Source organism: Phlebotomus papatasi, chromosome 2 (assembly GCF_024763615.1).
Source record: "Phlebotomus papatasi isolate M1 chromosome 2, Ppap_2.1, whole genome shotgun sequence".
NCBI classification, from domain to species: domain Eukaryota; kingdom Metazoa; phylum Arthropoda; class Insecta; order Diptera; family Psychodidae; genus Phlebotomus; species Phlebotomus papatasi.
In genome coordinates this window covers 11,585,243-11,609,388 of record NC_077223.1, presented here as the reverse complement: position 1 = coordinate 11,609,388, position 24,146 = coordinate 11,585,243, and the positions used below count along the sequence as shown (strand labels likewise).

General features: G+C 30.4%; 1 protein-coding gene across 1 annotated transcript in view; it reads right to left on the bottom strand.

Moving 5' to 3' along the window:
* Positions 1–11,440: 11,440 nt before the first annotated feature.
* LOC129803766 (RNA polymerase II elongation factor Ell) overlaps positions 11,441–24,146 on the bottom strand; it is a 78,250-nt gene continuing 65,544 nt past the window's right edge. The window contains exons 9-12 of the mRNA XM_055850547.1: positions 18,948–19,160; positions 14,424–14,622; positions 14,271–14,344; positions 11,441–12,026 (exon numbers count right to left, since the gene is read on the bottom strand). Coding sequence (XP_055706522.1) covers positions 11,921–12,026; positions 14,271–14,344; positions 14,424–14,622; positions 18,948–19,160 — 592 coding nt within the window. The 3' untranslated portion in view covers positions 11,441–11,920. The remainder of the gene's footprint in view (positions 12,027–14,270; positions 14,345–14,423; positions 14,623–18,947; positions 19,161–24,146) is intronic.

Genomic DNA, 24,146 nt, shown 5'->3' with positions numbered 1-24,146 from the left:
GTACAATAAAAAACTTTAGTGAAGCTTGGTATTTCGTCTACTAATGTTCTTTCAATGATACAAAATTCCGAAAATTTATCACTATCGTGCTATTCTAAATGAAAAGGGGGAACCCTTTCTCTTAAAAAGTTTTTTTAGCACATGATTGTTCCCAAGTGCTTCTGCATTATCGACTTTTCTCTTTGAGTTGGTTCCTGTCTTGACTGTGTTCTCTAGTAATCATCGTGTCCTAAAACCACCAAACTGCCATGACAGGAACCAATTGTAACTGTGTTATCACACTTGCACATTAAAATTTTAATATGATTCACATTAATTGTCGCTGGTGAGAGTCCAAATGTGTAATTTGTGTGTTTGAATCATTTTATATTCAAAATTTGATCTATTTGTTGATAAAAAGGTAGACTTGGCCCGCAAAATTTGATATAAATTGATTTATAGCATTAATGCGAAAAATTAGTGCGATTTTCTCTTTAATTTTTTAATGTGAAAAATATTTATGCTTTAGGTAAATTTAATAAACTTATTTTTGCAGGCCAAGTCCACTTCTTTATCAATAAATAGAAAACCCCCAAATATTAAGTGACTCAAAGACACAAATAAAATATTTGAGCGCTCATAAGGGACAATTAATGTGAATCACATTAAAATTTTAATGTGCAAGTGTGATAACGCCCTAAGAAAATTCGATAACGCAGAGGCACAAAAACAGCCATGTACTAAAAAAACATGTTTAGAAAAAGATTTCTCATTTTTAACACTTCACTGTTCTCAAGTGCTTCCGCATAATCAATTTTTTAATTAGTTCCTGTCACGGCTGGCGAGAACTGGGAAAAGCAGTCAAGACAGGAACCAATTCAAACAAAATTCGATAAAGCAGAGGCACAGAAAACAGCCATGTACTAAAAATGTTTATGAGAAAGATATTCCTTTTTTTAGCACTTCACTGTTCTCAAATGCTTCCTCATAACCAATTTTCTTAATTGGTTCCTGACACGACTGTATAGTGGTTTTAAAACACGATGAAGACTAAGGGAAAACAGTCGAGAGAGAAATCAAAATTAAGAAAAGACAAATAATATAGAAGCACTTGAGAACAGCAAAGTGCTAAAAAAAAATGTCCATTTTTCATTGGAATAGCACCATTAAGCATTATCCACATGTAATTAACTATTTAATTAAACATAGATATTACTTTAAAAAATGACGATTTTTCACTGTTGTGCAATTACAGTCAAGTTGTCAAATACTTCAAAAATTGATGACATTGCGTCGATCGATTTTTTAATAAAGTTTTTATAATACAATTAATGACGCTTTCGTGATTGAAAAGAAAAAGCACTGGCTCTGCGATACGAAGCCTCAGGGTTCGATTCTCATACCGCACTGTTTGCAATAACAGCTACATATTTGATTCTTGTGCTTTTTTCCATTTTATTTCGCATTTATTCTAAAATTAGAATTGTTATTTCAATAATGTTTGAAATATTTTTCGATAATTGTATAGAGAAACTTTTGTGAGTGTAATATCCAAAGGGACCGCAGCATGTAGGTGTAATTTTGTATTTAGGTTCTCATGCTGTTTTTCTAATTACTTGGGTCCTATGGTTAACGAAAATGCTTGTAATTTTAATTTTAATTTCAATTTCGTCTTGTCAGAATATTAAGTCAAATAAGCCGATTTTTTGCAAAATTAAATTTTTTCGCTTTTCGGGTAACTCTTTGATACCCTCTACTTTCCCTACCCGAAAGTTAGGGGGAAGTAGGGTACCTTTGAATTTGGGACAGCTTTGAAATTGGGATTTTCTACTCTTTTTAAATAAAATTGAGTCTTATCATGATATAATTTAGCTAAACAAACAGATATATTATGATAAGGCTCAATTCCATTTAAAAATAGGAAAAAAACCCAATTTCAAAACTACCCTAAATTTAAAGGTGCACCACTTCCCCCTAATTATTTCCAAAGTTATAAGGGTTTAAAATATTAAAAATCCTACACCCAGCATGTAAAATTCGCGACTTATTCGTTTTATATTCCGGGCCACCGATGCTTAGGCCGTATACAGACTTTAGCCCAGTTCCAGCAGGTCTCAAAATCTTAAAAACAACCAATTAATTTGGTTCTTTAGAATCCAATAGATTATTTTGGTTTTATAATACAATTCTAAGTCAAAATTTTATGAAAAATATTGATTGATAAAAAGTTAGAGAAGTTAAGCCATATGGCTAAGCCTTAGGTCTGAAGCCCGTATTAGGTGACTATTTATTGAACCCATTGAATTTTTCATTAAAAAAAAAGTTAATGATTCTTAAAGGGGAGTGTCAATTGTAAGGTCAAGTGATCTATATTTTTTTTTATTGTTTTAATCGATAGATAAACTATCTTAGGATATACCATATAATTTTCAGAAGCCTATTCAAAGTATTTTCAAAGATACAGAGACAAAAGAAAAGGAAGTTTTCTCCACTTCTCAATTTCAAAATTTCTTCGAATTTGCGGGACAGATTAAAAAAAAATTTATTGGCCAATCGTAATGAATAAAGGCCTAATCTCTTCAGCATAAAGTTCTCTTCTAGTTGATCTAAAAAGTTATTGAAAACCTATTTTTCTATCTTTCTCACCGTGTTAAAATCAAAATTTATTTCCAAAAATGCATCTTTTTTCATAAACTCTGAAAAAAAGTTCCGATTTAACGATTTCCTTCGGGTTTTCTTAGTTTAACTATGAAATACACTAATGAAGATTAAAACGTTCTATAGATTTTCTTTGTCTAATAAGAAGTACAAGCTGCAGATTTCCCGCAGATCTGCCATTTTTTAATAATTTTCCTCAAAATTTGTTTAAGTACTTTAAATACTTTAAACACCACAAATTTCATGAAGCTTGGTCGTTTTCTTCTCGTTCAAAAAAAAAAAAAAAAAGAATTGCAAAAAATAGCTAAATTTTGGGCCTCCTAATTTGCACTCCTTCCTTAAATAGCTGACAATTCTTCGAAACATATGAAGTACATCAGACCGACACCAGAGGCGCTGTAGTCTCAAATGTATCAGAACACATAGAAATTTTGCATTTTTATAGAGAACTTTTTAGCTACAATTCGTTCATGTAAAACTTTTTCATCGGGCATATCAGTGATAGTTTTGATTGACCTTTTTTTATATTGACAATTGTAATTTGGTCTCTTAAAATTTTTTAATTGATTTAAATTAGATAATTGATTGAATTTATCAAATTCTTCAAGAAAGTTGTGGGTTTATTAAGTGTAGACACTTTTAAAATCTTGATTCTTAGCTAAGACACTTGAAGTACCACAAATCGCATCTGAAAAAATCATTTGAGAGCTTAAAATAATATATCATGAAGCTTTCTCAAATTGTTTTTAGAAAAAGAATTAATAATTCGCTGACTGTTTTCCATAGGATCCCAAGGAATGAACCCGAAATGTTGGAGCCCTAGGGATAAGTGGGGCACCTTTAAATTCAGGGTAGTTTTGAAATTTGGATTTTTTCCCGATTTTTAAATGGAATCGATCTATATTATAATGCAATTTAGCTTTTCAATCTGTTTGTGGAACTAAATTATATCATAAGGCTCAGTTTTATTTAAAAAAAAAAATAGGAGAAAATCCCAATTTCAAAACTGCCCCAAATTCAAAGGTGCCCCACTTCCCCATAAGTATAAAAAAGTTTCGATCTCTTGGCAATTGCAAACAGTGAACCATAGAAAATCGTCATTTTCAAAATGAATTCTTCAAAAATCTCTATCATTGTTTTCTGTAGTGTTTTTTTTGTTTCCTTGTTGTAAATACCGCACATTTTTTAGTTCACCCTCTCATTAGCAGATTCCGGAAATATTGCAAAATGTACAAAAAATATTATGAAAGATTATTGAAAATAGTCTTATTTTAAAGTGGAACAAAAAGGAGAAAATGGCAAAAATCATCACCCATGGTCCTCTCATAAAATTCTTTACGGTTTCCTCAATCGTTAATGCTTCTTTTGCATTTTGTTATTTTTTTGCGATTATTAAATCTACACGTAAAATAGAGTAACATGCTTTTCTTTTCCATTCTCTTAACTTCTTTTTCTCTATAAGACAGTTGACAATATAAATTTAAATTGATTTAGTTATTCAATGTTCTTTCACTATAGAAATTCTACAGTTTGAAAATTATAGTATTTTTTGCACTATTTACATAATTTCTTGTTGAATCATATGTTTATGTTTTTCTTTTTTTTTTCAATAAAATCTTATTTATTCAGCTAGATAGTATATATCATTTTTTCTTGTGTAATTACTGTGATATAATAGAGAAAACCAGAATTTTCAATTTTTAAGAATTTCCATTTTGAGTGTGTACTTTTAGTAAAGTCTAAAAACTATGTTTCTTTTTTTCTCGTGAGCTTTCACTTTAAGTGGCAAAAAATTCCTTCGAGAAAATGACTTTCTTGTAGCTTGATAACTACATTATTCCTCTGTTTTGTTTTTTTTTCTTTCTTTTACCCTAAAATTCTCCTAAAAATTCTCTGTGTTTCTCTTCATGTATTCAAAGTGGAAAATCATAAGACTGTTATTTCCATCAAATCTTAAGTTTTATGCGATAAATTCACAAAATGTTGCTCTTAAAGCATTATTCACATTCAAATAAAATATTTTATTCTATTAAATATTTTATAGAATTAAATATTTTTATGTGAATAATACTTTTAAACCTGCATTGTCTTTCTTCATTTTCGCAAACTCCGCATCAATAAATAATTCACCTAGGTTCATTTTTTCATCTCAATAAATAGTTTTGAATAATTTCTATTAAATATTTTTTTCTTGGGTTACCTTCCATATTTCCCCTCTTTATTTAAAAAGCATTTCAAAATTGGAGTAACTATTTTTTTGTGATATCTTTGAGAAAATTTTTCTGCTTTGATATTTACAGTCGTACTTAGTATTTTTTTCCCGTGCTTTATATACAAATCAATTTATCTAGCATTCCCATTTTCGCTCTGTTCACCAATCTCTTTGAACATTTTCAAAAGTTGGAAGGTTCAAAACAATTGACATAATAAATCAACAATAACTATAAAAATCAAAGCTAATACTGAAAGAAATTGCTTCTAAAATTTTAAACAAAAAATATTTGAATTGGTTTTGTTTGGTTTAAAAATTTATATTTTAGAGCTAACTGTGTTATCACACTTGCACATTAAAATTTTAATATGATTCACATTAATTGTCACTGGTGAGAGTCCAAATGTGTAATTTGTGTGTTTGAATCATTTTATATTCAAAATTTGATCTATTTTTTGATAAAAAGGTAGCCTTGGCCCGCAAAATTTGATATAAATTGATTTATAGCATTAATGCGAAAAATTAATGCGATTTTCTCATTAATTTTTTAATGTGAAAAATATTTATGCTTTAGGTAAATTTAAACTTATTTTTGCAGACCAAGTCCACTTCTTTATCAATAAATAGAAAAACCCCAAATATTAAGTGACTCAAAGACACAAATAACATATTTAGACGCTCACAAGCGACAATTAATGTGAATCACATTAAAATTTTAATGTGCAAGTGTGATAACGCCGGACACATTTACCATGAGAGGTGGAAAATTGTCAGCCGAGACATGTACCAGATGGTTTAAAAATTCAAAATAGCTTTCGTTTGCTCTTGAAAAGCTCTCTTTCGCTTCTTAATTCACTGAGAGAAATCCGAAAAAGTTAAAATAACATTACGGAAATGTTAATTGTACCCTGCAGTATTGATCCAAAATCGGTGTAAATATTACCCTTTTTTAGGTGTATTGGGTGTTAAAGTTACCCTTTTTCATCTTAATTTTACCCTTAAAAAGGTGTAAAATTAACATTAAAAAATATTGATATATTTTTACACCTAAAAAGTGTTAAAGTTCTGAGGAAGAAAAGTTAATCGCACCCTCTTTTTTCTCAGTGTACAAATATTATGGCTCAGGCACACCTTTTAGATCAGGAATAGTTCATGTAATCGAAATTTACATCCTTTGTTCTCACAAATGTTTCGCATATGTCTGTCCCACTCCTTCTCACTCTTCTTTTTCTTCTTCTTTTCAACATCACAACAAATTCAATTTAGCTCAATCGAATTTGGAATGCGAAAGAATGAGATAGACATAAGCAAAACGTGTGAGAAAAGGATGTGAATTTTTATTTCATGAAATTCACATCCCTTTCCTTCTTAAAAGATTTATATACGTCTATCTCAATCTTTCGCATTTTTCTTCTTATTTAGAACATCACACTAAATTAAATTTACTTCAGTCCAATTTTGAGACCCAAAGACTGAGATAGACTTATGCAAATTTTTCAAGAAAGAAAGGGACACGAATTTTAATTTCTTGAAATTTTCCTGATCGAAAATATGTGTCGGAGCCATTATGACTCCGGCACACCTTTTAGACCAGGAAAATTTCATGAAGTCGAAATTCGAATCCCTTTCTTTCTCACATGTTTTGCATGTGACTGTCTCATTCTTTCGCATATCAAATTCGATTGAGCTAAATTGAATTTGGTGTGATGTTTAACAGAAGAAGAAGAGTGCGAGAGAATGAGATGGACATATGCAAAGTATGTGAGAAAGAAAAGGATTCGAATTTCGACTTCATAAAATTGTTCTGATCTAAAAGGTGTGCCGGAGCCATTAGGAATTTATTATGCTATTCCCAATGAAAAATGAAAAGGAGAAATCTTTCTCAACAGTTTTTTTTTAGCACAGACTGTTCCCAAGTGCTTCTGTATTATCGATTATTATTGAAGTACAAATGTACTAAAATAAATGTTCATATGAAAGATTTTCCTTTTCCATTTTTCATAGAAATAGCACGGTAAAACAATTTTTGCTTGTAATTTGCCTTTCAATTTTTTAACGTAAAAGTTCAGAATTTCGGATTGTGTCTTGGCTAACCGTGAAAATTTCATCGTTCACTTTTCTGGCACACATTTTGCAAATTTTTCATTACTGCAACTAGAAAATGAGTGTTGAGCCCTAAATCTACAATATCACAACAACCAAAGAAGCAAAATATTATTTTTAAAATTGATTTAATTCAGTTATTATTTTTTGCATGAAGAGATCTTATAATCCATCAAAATAATTTTTTTATTTGAAGCAATTTCTAACAAATAAAAAAACAAAGAGTCCGAAAAAATATAACAAACTAATCTCAAGAGGAAGCACTAAAATATGATTCTATATTTGAATACTTTATGATTCTGAAAGAAAAGCTTTGTAAAATTGTTCAAATTTTGACAAAAGCCCTTACAAAAGAAAGTTCTTTTGACAACTTTTTTTGTAACAAAAATTACAAAATTTTCCATTCAAACCAGAACGCAATTTATCAACCCAAACATCGATATTTTTTATTTAAAAAATCCAATTGTAGTATTCTTTTCAAAAAAAAAAGTTCAATAAGAGAAATAAAATGTAAGCAAATCAGATGTAAATTAATAAATCAGTCTTCATTTGTCCAACACATAAAGGAAAGGATAGGAAGAGTTGAAACTTTGGGAAGCAAAATGGAACAAATTTGCAACATATTGTAATAAAAATAGAAGAAAAAATAATAGAAAAAAACAACTGTAAAAGGGAGCTCATACCTTAAAATTATATTCTGTTGTATATATTTTCCCTATTATTTTCCTTTTTTATAATATTTTCTTTATGATTTTATCAGTAAAGACATCATTTCTTTGTTTCTTTTCTTCAGAGGATATTTTATACAAAAATATTTTACAATTATATATTTTTCTGTCTCATTCAAATACATTTAGTAATAAATTATGCTTTATTTTTTTTGTCTTTCATAGAATTGTTATTTATCATATTTTATGTTTTTTTTAAGAATCAATCTTACATTTTTTTTTTTCAATTTACAGAAACCATTCGCTGTAAACCCTTCTCTCCATGTGATTATTTTTCTTTTGAAAGAGGATTTTTTTTGGATTTCATCTCAAAGAAATTTTTGTAGATTTTGTAAAATTTTATTAACCAAAATTTTAATTTTCATTGCAATTTTGACCATATATTTTTTTTTAATTAAACGTTCATAATTTAACTAAGACAATAAAAAGAAACAAAAGACATCTTTAAATAAATGGAATTTTCTTAAATTACGTTATAAATTCTCGACAGGACTCAAAAAGTATCATGGACGAGTTTTAAGTAAAGTTGGAAACACATTAACATAGAACTTTTGTTTTGGGTTGAGTTTAAACAGTTCGAGCATGTTCAAAATGTATATTAAAAATGTATAAAAGTGATAAACACGATCACTTCATTAAAAATAAATGGTTAAACAAAAAAATCGTAAAAATTTGTTGCAATTTACATTGTAATGGCGTATTCACAATAAATTCCAAAATTGAGAACAATTTAGTGCGCCATCTATCGTTTTTTTTTCTGACAGTATCTTGCCAGTGGACATTTCCCAGTTCAGTAAAATCACGTTAATAGTTCTTTACTAGGAAAAGACAAGATCTTCACCTTGGGAACTCCTTAAAATGAGGTTATAATGATGTATTCATAATAAATTTCAAAATTGAGAACAGTTTAGTGCGCTATCTATGGATTTTTTCTAACAGTAGCTTGTCAATGACGTTTCCCAGTTCAGTCAAATCCCGTAAATATTTTTTTTAGCAGTGAGATCAGATCTTCACATTGAGATAATAAATTCAGAAATTGAGAACAGTTGAGTGCGCTACCTATCGATTTTTTTCTGACAATAGCTTGCCAGAGGGCGTTTCCTGGTTCAGTGAATTCCCGTCAACAGATTTTCAATACGGAGACAAGATGTTTAACTTGGGAAGTCCTTAAATTTACATTGTTATGACGTATTCATAAAATATTAAAAAAAAATTGAGAACAGTTGAGTGAGCCATCTATCGATTTTTTTCTGGCAGCAGCTTGCCAGAGGACATTACCCAGTTTTGTGAATTCCCATCAATAGTTTTTCAACAGTGAGACAAGATGTTCAACTTGGGAAGTTCTTAAAATTACGTTGTAATAACGTATACATAATAAATTCAGAAACTGAGAACAGTTAAGAGCGCCATCTATCGTTTTTTTTCTGGCAGTAGCCTACTAGTGAAGTTTCCCAGTTCATTCAAAACCCGTCAATAGTTCTTTACTTGGAAAAGACAAGATCTTCACCTTGGGACTTACGACGATATGTCTGTGTTCTCTGTCAATGTGTTTCAACTTTTCTCTTGCATTTCAAATCATATTAACATTTGGCCGAATTGAATTTCTTCTCTAAAATTTGTCAAGAAATCGTCTTGGATGGTTGCAATTATTTCAAACAATTTACACCTCAATTATTTCTCCCATTTAATTGGACTTTTTTTTGGTTGACAAATTGGATGGCTTTCTTTTGTGAAACTAAACAAAAAAATGTCTTCTTGGCGGTTACACAGAGAAAGATAAAACGTTCAACCTATTGAGGACGATAACAGCTAACAGAGGTTTTCTTTTTTTTTCAAATATCTTTCTTTCACATTGAAAATTGGACGAATAATAATTTTCACTGTGCTTCATTGACAAAAAATTGAAGTAAGTTTTCTTTATAACTCTTTTTCTAATAAATATGACACATTGTCAATATAGGGAGAGAACCATATGGCAGGATTAATTGAATAACTTTCAATTGTATAAGTTTTTCTTTCTACTTTCAAAATCCATTCATGTTTTGTTTTTTACAAAAATTTTCTCCGCAAGACTTTTCAATGGAAAACACATAATAAGAAATAAAAAAAATTTAAAAATTGTTCTAGTGGAAATAACTTTAAAATAATTTAATGCACTACTTTTGAGGGGTTTTGTCGATGAATTTCTCTTCAATAAACTCCTCTGCGGAATGCAGTAGATTCTCTTTTTTATTGGGTACTGAAGAATAATGTCGTGTGCACAATAATTTTTGTTTTGTAAACATTTAATTGAAATTGCGTCTGAGACTGAGTGGGATGACTAGCACTATTTTTCACTCACTCTAATTGAAATGACAATTGACATTTCAGCTAGAAAGAGAGAAATCTAATTATACTCATCTCGTTTACTCTTATACGTTTTTTTTTAAGTGCATATGAGTGTAAAAGAGATAAGACTAGAGATAGATTTTACTAACTTTCACGAAACTGACATTTACATTTTAATTAGAACGAGAGAATATGTCTTCTAGTCTTCTCGCTCATTCTAAAACTGTTTTTAAAGGGCATGTGAGAGTGAGCGAGATGACTAGAGGTAGATTTCACTCACTCTCAGTGAAATATCAGTTGACATTTTAGCTAGAATGAGAAATTTAGTTCTACAGTGCTGTCTCGCTATATGCACAGTTTGGGTACTTTTTTTGACAGTTCTCTCTCTGAATATGCACAACTTTTTTTGAAATTCCCAACGGTTTTTTCTTTCTTTTAATAAATTATCATTTTTTTATTGTTCTAGAATTTCCCGTGTTATTTTAACTATAATATGAGACAGAAAAAATAAAATTAAGAAAATTAAAAACAAGAAAAATTAGTTACCAAGAAAATAATTTTCTTTATTACTTTGTCAAAATGTAAACAAATTGATTTTGAATGCAACCGACACAAAAGCTGTGCATATAGAGAGTGTGCATATAGAGAGACAGCACTGTAGTCATCTCGCTCACTCTCTTACGTTTATTAAAGTTCATAACAGAGTGAGCGAGATGACTAGCACTATATTTCACTCACTCTCATTGAAATGACGATTGACATTTTAGGTAAAATAAGAGAAAACTTCTACTAGTCTTCTCGCTCACTCTCAAAGCTCTTAAATATCCTTTAAAACTTTATACGTGACTGAACGAGATAGCTAGACCTAGATTTCACTCATTCCAGCTAAAATGCCATTTGATATTTCACCTTGAATAAGAGAAATCTACTTCTAGTCATCTCGCTCACTCTCACAAGAAAAATCAAAGCCATGTTTACAAAACAAAGCTTAAAGTGTATCACTCATTAGACATAAATTGCAATTATTTAAAACACAAGAAAAAATCAAAAACCGAAGGAAAGTTTCTTTGTTTTTTTTTTTATATTCACTGCATAAGCACTGTCCAAGGGCTTATACTATCTCCGAAAGAATAAATAAAGAAGTATAACAGATTTAAGAAGAAAAAGTCATCTCAAGAAAAAATGTGCCTCAATTTGTTAATTTCATGAAGCATTTCAATTCTATCTTTATAATAGCGTATTTTTTTTTCATGCTTATCATCACTCTAACACTTCCCTATCATCTATATCTGCCTTTTTTATTTAAAGAATTGTCTTCTATTTTGCAAGTATGTTAATGAACTTGTATAGTTCTCATCTCACATTATGTACAAATTACAAATTATTTAATAAAAATATTTAATATTTAATAATAATTAAAACATAAATAATCAGAATGGCCAGAGTCGTCATTGTTTAAATCATCATTATTCTTTAGGTGTGTGTGTGTGTGTCTGTTTGTTTTTTTTTCAATTCTCTATCTCTCTTTCTTTCTTTCTTTCTCTTTCTAACACATTACATTTTGCATTCACATGTTTGACAAATGTAAGAAACAACAAAAATAAAAAGAAACAAACCATAATTTTTGTAATGGAGAGTTGAATGATGATGCAGACAGTGTTACTTACACTTTTCTTTTTGACGGAAGATGACGGAATGCAAATTGTTGGCGATTTATGCATTTTTGTCTATATCCCAATCACCGAAAACATTCTTTCTTTCTTCTTTTAAATTAAATTATAAGTGTTTTTCGTGATTCCTTTTGGCTTGTTCCATGGAAGAGAGATTTCTAGTATGATGTAGTTTTTTTTTTTTAAACCATTGCATTTAGCCACTTCTATACACCAACAGTTGCAAAAACGATCAATAATCGTCAGTAGCCCGAATGTGTAAGGATTCCATTGCCATTGGTGAGGGTAAGATCAAAATCATTGACGAGCTTTTTGATATGTGACAGTTTCTGATGCAGATATTGAAACCTACCCAAAAGAAAAACCCATCTCTTTTTAGAAACTACTCTTTCAGTCACTTATGACTAGAGCTGGCCAAAATATGTATTTGTATGTTTTTATTAAGCGTTCTAAGGCTCTATTTGACCCTTTATCTTCACGAATTGAAAATGCATATTTTGACATATTTCATGTTTATTTGCATATTTGCATTTTTGCATATTTTTTTGCATATATCCGACTTTTGTGCATATGTAAAAATGCATATGTAAAAACTAATGTCTTGCGCACTTTATTTATGCAGCTTAATATTTGTACCCGCAGAAAATTTTGAAATTTAACACCTAAAAAGTAAACTTCTTTACTATTTCAATTTTTACTGCTCGAACTCAACAGAGAGGAAAGGCCCATTTAACCCTCAAATATTTTAAAAAGTTGCTAAAGGAGATGGAAAAGCATACTAGTGTTACTAAATATTTTAATCCACTAGGTAGAAGTCTTCGCTAATTTTACAAAAGGCTTTTTAATTTCAATTTTTTAAACATAAATATTATCTGTAAAATAATTTGAGGTGTTTTCTTTACATTTGGCGTTGAAAAATTATTAGAAGGAATGAATTGAGGTTATTGTATAAGGATGAAATAATGTTGAATTACATGTTCTGTAAATCATATTCTAAAAGAATAAAAAATCCTTAGATCACAGTTTTTCGGAATGCGCTTACAATCACGCACAGCTCAGTCATAAAACCGTTCAGATTGCGCTTAAGAATTCGCACAGCTGAATCATAAAACGGTTAAGATCGCGCTGAAAACACGCAAAGCCTAAACATAAAACGGTTAAAATTCCGCTTAAAATCACGCACAGCACAGTCATAAAACGCTTAAGATCGCGATTAAAAATACACACAGCTTAATTATAAAATGATTAAGAATGCGCTTAAAAACATACACTGCTCAATCATATAACAGTTGAAATCTTTACTGTTTTATGATTGAGTTTTGCGTGTTTTTAAGCGCATTCTTAACTGTTTTATGATTGTGCTGTGCGTATTTTTAAGCGCAATCTCATTCATTTTACGATTGAGCTGTGCGTGTTCTTAAACGCGTTCTTAACTGTTTTAAGATTGAGCTGTGCGTAATTTTAAGCCGAATCTCATTCATTTTACGATTGAGCTGTGCGTGTTCTTAAACGCGTTCTTAACTGTTTTAAGATTGAGCTGTGCGTAATTTTAAGCGCAATTTAAGCCATTTTGTGATTGAGCTGCGTGTGTTATTTTACATACAACTTAGGTCGTTCATGCTGAGGCACTTAGGATTTGATGTATATTTTATGCTTAAGGTGTGCGCATTTTCTAAAATCAATCTGTCAAAATTTAAGCTTAAGTGTTCTGTGTCTAAAACTAACCGGAAAAATTTATATAATTAATCCTGCAAAGCTTCTAAAATTAAGTCTTAAGTTTCTAAAATCAATCCATAAAGTTTCTTGATTTGATTCTGTAAAAATTTTTATAAACAATCGTACAATTTCTAAAAATCAATCCCAAATATACTAGAACACAGGCAACAGTTATAGATAGCTTTAAGTAATGCTTTCTTATATTAGGGAAAGATTTAAATCATAAAAATATCATAAAAAGTAAAATATCAATTGTCACATTTTACAAATGAAGTAAAAAATTAAAGAAAAAAGCATATTTTTAAATTTCAAATACTTTCTGAAATAAGATTTGTTGTTATTAAATGTTGAATTCAACTATTTCAAAATTAACAGACATTGTTTAATTTCTTTTCAAAATCGTATTCAATCCGTCGACTGGTTTTAACTTTATCTTTTATTGGTTCAAAATAAAAGGATACTAAATTTATTTTAAATAAATCCAAAACGCCATACTGCGTGTTCGATTTATCACAGCTGTCAATTTGTATATTTTTCAAAAAGATTGCCTTAAGCAATAAAATAGTGCATTTTTAAAGAATACTACTATTAAGCAACTCAAAAATTCTTTTTGAGAAATACAATACTAGAAATGATTACTGGAGACAGATCCTAATGAAAAGTAAATTTACAATAGATAAAGGTTTTTATGTCAAAGTGCTACAAAACACTCTTATTTGGGTTAAAAAATAAATTAAATAAATGCATATTTTTCCTGCATATTTTATGATTTTTCGTGCATTTTTATGTCGCATATTTCGAAGATTTTTTTGCATATTTTGGCCAGCTCTACTTATGACTAATTTTAAAATTAAAAGAAGAAAAAAAAACACTTACCGCCTTTTTGACTCTTGATGATTCCTGTTTCGCATGGTTTCTTTGTACTCGTTGAGAATTCGCTTTTGAATTTCCTGAAATCCGCAAAAAAATTATTTCCATTATCCTTTTTTTTCTTTACAGATAAATCCACAAAAAAAATAATTGTCATACCCTAACACGAAATTTCAGATCATCTCGCTCCTCTCGCCGAAGTCTCTTCTCCTCAAACCTAAGAGCTTCCTCCAATTCAGCAAACTTTTTCGATACTTGATCGATATCAGCATGCAATTTTCGGTACTCCGCATAATCCTTATCGAATATTGACTTGTATTCCCGCCTCTGCTCAATTGATTCTATCCTCCTGAATTGACTGTAAGGAGAGCAATAAATGCAATGCTTCAGTCTCAACTCTTCTATTTATTCAATTAAATTTATTAATAGTGATTGATAAAACAAATCTTCAACCACAAAATGATTCCTAGAGCTGTCTACACATTATTGTGAGAAATTCAAGACAATAAATTCAATCACTATCACGAACAATTGAGGATTTCAATGACATATTGAGAATTTGGTTGTTTTGATAGAAGAAGAGCTTTTTTAAGGAAAAACATATTCCCTTATGCTAAAAACGTCACTAAAGTAGGGTGGAATCACCACTTCTCGCTAGTGCCCCACTTCTCGCCACTTATATTGTAATTGCTATTTTTTGCGATTTGTGAAATAAATAAGCCGCAAAGTTCTTTGTATTTTTACTGCTGCTACGTATAGAGTCGAAAAATAATAATTATTCATTTTGGATTTACGATTTTGAGCATTTTTTAGAGGAACATTTTTAGCAAGTGCATCGAATCCAATATTTCTTACCAAATAAGTATCATAAAATTTTCATCAAGCAAAAAATACCTTTTTGGATCAATAATTTGTCCATTGAATATTTAACTACACTTGTGGAATACATAAAATTTGTATTTAGTTAATTAATATTTCATTTTTTATTATTTTTATATAAAAATGAGGCATGGCGAAAAGTGGTAATAATTTTGGAATGATTTTACCACTTGTCGCCATCTCTTTTCAATAGGCGACGCTAACTTCACTTCGCGGATTCTTAGTTGTCAAATCTGCATTGTTTATTTTCTGCAATAGACCTATAATTTGATTTCTCAAATAAAAGTGAAGAAAATTCGTTTAAAGTGAGTAATAATAAGGTGATCATGAGGAAAAAGAAACGCTGAATATATTTTTTTTATAACATTGCCTAAAATAATTCTACCAATCAATTAATATCATTAGTTGAATTTTTTTCTTGGAAAAATTCCCACCAAAAATCATCATGATCCCACCCTTGGGAGTTTTTTTTAATTTTTTAAAAAATGCCAAAATCTGCTCTATAAACCGCAATTCTTAAAATTTCTCAATGAAAATCACATTAGAATACTTCAAATAATTCTACCAATCAATTAATATCATTAGTTGAATTTTTTTCTTGGAAAAATTCCCACCAAAAATCATCATGATCCCACCCTTGGGAGTTTTTTAATTTTTTAAAAATGCCAAAATCTGCTCTAGAAACCGCAATTCTTAAAATTTCTCAATGAAAATCACATTAGAATACTTCAAATAATTCTACCAATCAATTAATATCATTAGTTGAATTTTTTTCTTGGAAAAATTCCCACCAAAAATCATCATGATCCCACCCTTGGGAGTTTTTTAATTTTTTAAAAATGCCAAAATCTGCTCTAGAAACCGCAATTCTTAAAATTTCTCAATGAAAATCACATTAGAATACTTCAAATAATTCTACCAATCAATTAATATCATTAGTTGAATTTTTTTCTTGGAAAAATTCCTACCAAAAATCATCATGATCCCACCCTTGGGAGTTTTTTTTAATTTTTTAAAAATACCAAGTGGGTGGCGAGAAGTAGTTACAAAACTTTCGAAAAGTGGTGAAAAGTGGCGACGAAGTGGCTATTTTTGCATTGTTAATAAAAATTAGTTTTTTAAGTAGTCCAGCGTTAAATTCTAGAACTATTGTTTTCACGAATCAAAAGCCAATACATATAAGTAGTTTTGTGTAAAATTTGAGTTATCTGCAATAAGAGTTCAAAAGTTATAATAAAATTAATTCCTCTTTTCCCTAAACATGGCGATAAGTTGTTACTCCACCCTACTTTAAATTTTTCAGAATTTGACTCAGATTTTTCACAAAACCGACATATCACGAATAAGAATATTTCTTAATAATTATAAAAAAAAATATTTTCATGAATAATTATCAACAAATCGTTGTAAATATCTTAGTTGTGAACAGCGTACACTATTTAAGAATGTCTCTCTCTTAGTAATCCTTTAAGAACATCCGGGAAACGACACTTAAGCAGTAAACAAGGATTAGGAAAATCAAAAATTGTAGAAAATCCTTTATACTAATTTCTTGATGTAAAACAGGCTTCAGAAAATAAATAAAATTCTCTTTTTTCGAAATCCAAAATTTCGAAATCCAAAATCCCGAAAACCAAAAACTCAAACGCCAAAATCCTGAATTTTAAAAGAGTGTCATAATTAATTTACAATTGCTTGTTGGAGTTAGGCCAGAATCATATTGCCAGTAAAATGCTCAACGTATTTCGTTAATTTACGCATTTTCATTGCAATTCTTACGCAAATTCTCGATTACCGTATTACCATGTCTCATACGCTGTGGCACTTGGTGAAAATAATATGAGAAAATTGAAGAAATAAAACGAAAATGCGATAAACGGTGAGCAAAAAAAAGTACGATTAATTTCTCTTACAGTTTTTTTTGCTCACTATTTATCGAATTTTCATTTTATTTCTTCAATTTTCTTATATATTATTTTCACCTAGTGCCACCGAGTATGAGATAAGGTAATACGGTAATGGAAAATTCGCGTAAGAATTGCGATGAATATGCGTAAATTAACGAAATACGGTGAAGCTATGGCGAGCATTTTATTGTCAATATGATTCTAAGATTTTATACAAGAATATAACGCAATTCTGAAATTTTCGAATTTTCAAAAGTGCACGGATTGGAAATCCGAAAAAGTTAAAATAACATTCCGAAAATGTTAATTTTACCCCCTACAGAATTGCTCCGAAATCAGTGTAAATATTACCCTTTTTAGGTGTATTATGGGTTAAAGTTATCCTTCTTTCATGTTGATTTTACCCTCAAAAGGTATGAAATTAACATTAAAAAATGTTGATATGTTTTTACACCCGAAAAGTGTTAAAGTTATGACGAAAAAAAGTTAATCGTAGCCTCTTTTTTTCTCAGTGTGCCCTTAAAAGGAAATTTTCTGTATTTTGGGAAATTATTTCACATACAATTCTCTATTTTTATTTTGACTTTTTCAGGGTTTAGTTTTCAGAATTTTTGTTTTCAGAATTTTTTCCAGCAACGAAATCAACTATGCCTTACAAAATATCGCTGAGAAATATTGGCAAACCCCGGCGAACATCAAATCAACAAGCAACATAGTTTAAATAAAAATAAGCCAAAAATATTTGTTTATTTCTGGTGCAAATCGAGGGATATCAGCTTTAGTCGCAAGAGCTATTAATCCTTAAAAAAAAATTGAGAGCTTAACCTAAGAAGTTCTGATTAGAATTTGACGGTGCATGTGTGTAGAAAAGAAGCCTATTTGGAACAATTTTTTTAATACATTTTCTCTTCGGTAAAATTAGGTGATTTGGAATAAATTACAATTTGGAACATTTGAGATTTTCTCACTGTTTCAGATGACCAAAAAGAAAACGAAGACCGTGATAGAAAAGAAAAAGACGGTTAAGAAGGGACAGCTTTTCTTTGCGATTTTTTCTTTTTCAAAAAATATATTTCCCCTATGAATTTTATTTATTTACTTATTTATTTAAAATCGAACTGCCTTTGAAACTGTGCGTCTCTTACAGGTATAATAACAGGCAAGAAAAATATCGGTGGAAATGCTCTTTCTCAGGTTGTATAAGCCAGGGAGGAGACAGTACAATATAATTAAAAAGCAAAAGAAAAATTAAACTAAAGGAAAGAAAAGAAAGGCAGTCAAGGCATTACTAAAGCTTGGATCAATTTCTGTTTTCTCTATCTAGAGGTAGTGAATTCCAGAGAGATACTCCCAATATGAAAAGTGAGTTATGGAGAATGCCGCTCGATGATCTAGGCACGACGAGACAAGAGGACCTAGCGATGAGCCAAGCACGAGAAACTCAGCTAAATATTTAGGTTGCATAGTGATCAAATCAAATTTAAAAATGCTCTTTTGCTGTTGCAAAATTTTTCAAAAATTCCTTCTGTAAAAATGAAAACTTTACTGACCCTTTTACAAAGAATTTTTAGTTTAAATAAAAATCTTTTACAAGTGTTGCAAATTCAATTGCAAAATTAAAAAAAAAAAGAAATTTAAATCATTTCGCAAGAGATTGTACTAATTTCACAAGGAGAAAGTGCTCTTGTTTTTTCCTCCTTGTTAAATTTACGAAGAAACAGACGCTTCATTTCAGTGAAAATGTATTTAGTAAAAATATACTAAAAAAAAAGCATTGCTTGAGACTAAACTGGAAAAATTGGACAATACTTTTTTTTTATCCAATTGACCTGATATAATTTATAGTAATTCGTAATGGAATGGGGCTTTGAGAGATATTCTTTGCAAAGATACTCACCTGCTGAAATCATGAGTGACTCCATTGTGTTTTACAGATTCATTCCTTAGGTCATTTACATCCTCCTCATACCGGTGATGATGTTGTGCATCTGTGTCAGCTGACGATGAGCTTGTTGATAGGAACCGCTGGGCCGCATCCGATCTCAGTACTGAGTAGCTTAAGCTCAGTCCACTATCCTCAGACTCTTGTGTGGTTGGCGTTGAATTGGAACTGTGGTAAAAGACATTGATTAAAGTAAACTAGTGGTAAAGGTTCTAAGCTTTGCAGAATGCTCGAAAATTCAAGCTATAACCTTCAAAATTTATTACTCGTGTACTTTTTCAACAAAAAAAAACCATAAGTAAAAATTTTGAATGTTCGGATAATGGGCGTTTCGTATAGGGTAAGTGTGCCAAATTTCGGCATAGTTGCATGCAAGCGTCAAAGTATCAAGTTTGAAATGTAATATTTTAAATCCAAATTGATTTTTTTATTCTTTCTTCTGAAAGAGTGTTGCTTGGAACCTTGTAAAGAGTTTACCGTCTTTATTTACTCTAAAATTATTCTTAATACATTTTAAAATTAATAAAAATATAGACATAGCTTTGGTGCCCTATTTCGGCCACCTTCATTCTCATAGTTCCTTGCCCTTCAGGAATTCTTCCAATATCTTTCTCACGTCATCGCGTTTATCGAAGCTACATTTTTGTTATTCTTTTCAATTCAATTCAATTTGAAGTTTATTTCATGCCTAAAGATACAATGCTGTTCCTATTTAAGGCTATACAAAACTCATCATAAGTTTTAATTTTGTTTAGATTTGTGTGATATTTGATTTACATTAGTTCAATTACAGTTGTAATTGTATAATCTCTAGAGTACGTAAAATCTAAAAGTTCATGGAAATTCGAGGAACAAAAAAGGTGGCCGAAATTGCAAGCTGGCCGGAATTTGGTACACATACCCTAACTCATTTTGTTCTATAATTTCCGAAAAAGAATGTGACATCGTCCCATACTTTGCGAAATGTTCAAACTCATGACTTTGAAAATGTACCTTAAAAGTACTTTAACATCATTTACCGTTTACCGATTCACAACCGATTTTAACCGATTTGAACCGATTTACAAATCACTCAAGAGATCTCCCAAAATAGCTTATGAGTAATAAAACTGACTTTCGGATAAAAATAATTTATCGGCTCATAACCGATTCATTACTGGTTCATAAACCGATTGGAAGCACTTCAGTCTTATGAGAATTTTCAAGACCTTTCCAACGAGCTCAAATAAGACACCATCAGTTGCGAAATACACTCTAAAGAGACTTTTAAACCTTCGATATTTGTAAGGAATCGAAGTATAGGGGGTCCTGGAATTATGCATAAATGGGATAATGCAAACCTATCTATGCATCTTTGCCTAATTTGTTAAATCATTTTGCAAATAAAATACCCCTAAATGTATGCAATTTTTTCGACGCGGTAAATTTGAAATCACCTTCTTATAAATCGTTAGCGCTGAAAATATCCCGGGAAATTGACGCCAAATATATTTTGCATATTTTACGGCGTTTTTGTAACATATTCGAAAGAAATCTCCTGGAGGTATGCAAATTTTCTGTATGCATATAGCCATTTCGCGCGATTTTCTTCGGTCCCGAAAATATACATAATCCCGGGACCCCCTGTATCTATACAACTCAAAATCGAGGTATTACTGTTCTCGTTCTATGGAGCTCAAACAGTAAAATCAAGTTTCCGTCATCTTTTAATTTCGTATTTATGTAATATTATATTAGTTCACAGCTAATTTAAATAGATTCCTGATTCATATTAAAATTGCACCAAATTTTGTTAGAAGAAAAACTAATTAATCGGTCCATAAACAGTTGAAATCGGTACACGAATGCCTCTCCAATGAATCTAAACTAGTCCCAATCGTTTGAGAAATACTCATCCGATAGTATTTTTTAACCTTTGAACGTGACGTTGTTTTTCTATTTAAAATCATCTGATACCATGACTGAGAGATATCCGAAAAAGTTAAAATAACATTCCGGAAATGTTAATTTAATCCTGCAGTATTGATCCAAAATCGGTGTAAATATTACCCTTTTTAGGTATATTGGGGGTTAAAGTTACCCTTTTTCATGTTGATTTTGCTTTTAAAAAGGTGTAAAAGTGACATTAAAAAATGTTGATATATTTTTACACCTAAAAAGTGTTAAAGTTATGAGGAAAAAAAGTTAATCGCACCTTCTTTTTTTTCTCGGTGATGTGGAAAATGGAACCTTAAGAGATGGTGAAATATCGAGTTTCGTGATATCGAAAAATCAAGGGATTATTTTATATATTGCTATCTCTGTGGAGTTCGAGCAATATAAAAAAAAGGAATACAAGAAAAGTGGGCAACATTCAATGATAATTAAACTTCCGGACCTTTCAACATTTATACAATTGATAGTGAAAAGAGACAGTGAAACATTGATAAAGGCGACCAAGGGTTGCCATTATTCACACTTCGACACAATTCTCGAGGAAAAAAGTCTTAAGGAGGCAAAAAAATACAACAACAGAAATCCCCTTACCCCAAATCAACATAGAAACATTCTCATTCAATCAACCGTATGTGCAGTTTTTCTTCCTTCCTTGTATAATACCATTTCAACAATATAATTCAGTTTTTTTTCTTCTTTTTATTTTTAAAGTATATTACTCATTTCAATATGGTGGTAGAAGAGGAGTAAGCAAAAAAAAACAATACTACAGTCACACCAACATCTACTTAATGTAACAAATCACGATTTCGCATGCGAACTCAAGGTACCCAAGGAAAGAAATGATAGTGTCTTTAGAGACAAATTTTATGTGTAAGAAGAAAAAAAATACGGCACACAATAATGTCTTATGAGTCGTTGTGAATTGACTTGAGTAGTATTGTGCCTTTCTCTTTTTTTTTAAACCACACACAACATAATACCAAATATACAACACATACTTCATCAATATACTTTTTTTTATCATCTACACTTTCCGTACAACAGAAATCAAAATTAAACCTTTGAAATTGAATAAGATATTATACGACGACATCTTGATGATTTTCATTAGAAATTTATAATTAAAGAGAAACAAAAATTTGAGTTTCGGATTTGAAGAAAAACCTAATTGTTCTTCATAGAACTGAGAATAAGAGAAACACACAGGAGAATGGGGATATTAATGACAGGAATAGTATAGCAAAATATCATTCAAATTATCGAGAAATTCGGGAGTGAATTAAAAAGTAACCGGATTGAAAAGGTCTGGCTAAAAGAGCCTTGTCCAAATGCATAAAATAAGTACTTAATAAGTACTTATTAAGTCCTTAGTTAAGGCATATTTTGGGCAACAGTAGTGACATCTGGTGGCAAAAAGTGAAAACTGAAACAGATAATGCGATTGATGGACACATGTTAGTCGTCGGATAGAAAAAGATGAAACAATTTGACAATTCAAAACTCATAACCATAGGGGAAGTGCTCATAATTTTGGACAGTCTGCATATAAGCATCGATATCCCAAGTTTGAAGTGCGATATTTTCAATACTAATTGACTTTTTTTGTTACTCTCTTTTCAGAAGGGTTGTTTAGAAACTTAGCAAGCTATTTATCGACTTATTTTTATTAAAATTAGTTTTAATACGTTTAAAAATGAATTGATATGTAGAGGTGAATTTGACTCTTATTTTGGACAACTTGGTTATTAATTTTTATAACTTTCTGTAAATTTGGACAGATAATCCGCCTCAACAGGATGCCCATTGTTCTTCATTTGATGAGCCAATCTTACCAAGTCCTCTTCCTGTTCATGTAAGGGAAACGTAGAATGTCACAAGAAGCCCGGAAACTTTCCATATCATTCATTAAAGTGAGTTGACTTCGATACTCCAAGTACGTGCGGATTCGCTCATTCCCTGACCTTTCCGGGAGCCTTTCAAGGCATTTCTCGCTACATCTCTTTCGTAGAGATGATGCTCCTTTGTTTCTCCAGGCATTTGTCCAACCTAGTCATCACAAAAGCTAAAACTTCACGAAATTTCGTGAGAAAAACACCTGTCCAAAATAAGAATCATCACCTCACTGGTAAATGCCTTAAAAAATTTCCCATTTTTCACACGAAAAATCTAATTCACAAGGCAAATCTCACTTCAGATCAAATGTACAAATCACCACTAACGTGAATCAACACAATATTCAATGAATATTCAATAATATCATTCAAAAACAGCGAACAAACTTTGTTAGTACTTCACCAAAACTAAATAAGACTGAAGTAAGCCACGAAGTTCTGTCATATTTCTCGTAAGCAATTGCTCACACTGAATTTTCAACAAAGCAATTTCAACTCAAATCATATTCAAAATTTAACGTATTTAGTGTCAAAATCTTCCAAAAAGAACAAATATTTAGATAGAATTCATTTTTCATCAAATATTGGAATAAAAATCCATCATTTTAATCAATTTATTTTTAGTGTCCAATTTTACCCTCAAAGTGTCCAAATTTAGAAACTGTCCAAAATTATGAGCACTTACCCTAAATGTTATTATTAAAATGTGAAATGCATTCACAAAATTTTAATGTTTTTAGTGACTGAATCTAAAGTGAAGTTCAATGGAATAATATAATTTAACATTCTTGTTTGTATTTTGATTTGGTGAGTATAACGCAAGGCTCTCCTTTTACACCCAGTTTCAGGATTATGCACATTTTTGGAACCGTAAAAAAACACGCGAAATGGCATTATGCATCGAGAAAATTTGCCTACTCGCAGGGTTTTTTTTTTTTTTGAATATTTCGCGCGGAGTAAAAGTAGACAAAACAAAAAAGATTCAACTGTTGAATAGAAATGCATTAACAAACAGTACTTTTTGGCAAGAGTTTTACAATAAATGATTAGAATATTTAAAAATTTTACTTTAATAAAAGGAATTAAAGTTTTATTCTGAAAAAGAAGCACAATGTATTCAAATTTCCCGCGTCGAAAAATAGTATACATTCAGGCATATTTCAAAAATGATATCATAAATTGACTCCCAATTGTAGGCAAACTTGCATAATTGTATGTGCATAATTGCGTCAGGTGCATAATCCCGAAGTGCATAATGCCGGGACTGAGTGTAGTCCCAATAATTTCACTGAGAAAAAAAGAGGGTGCGATTAACTTTTTTTCC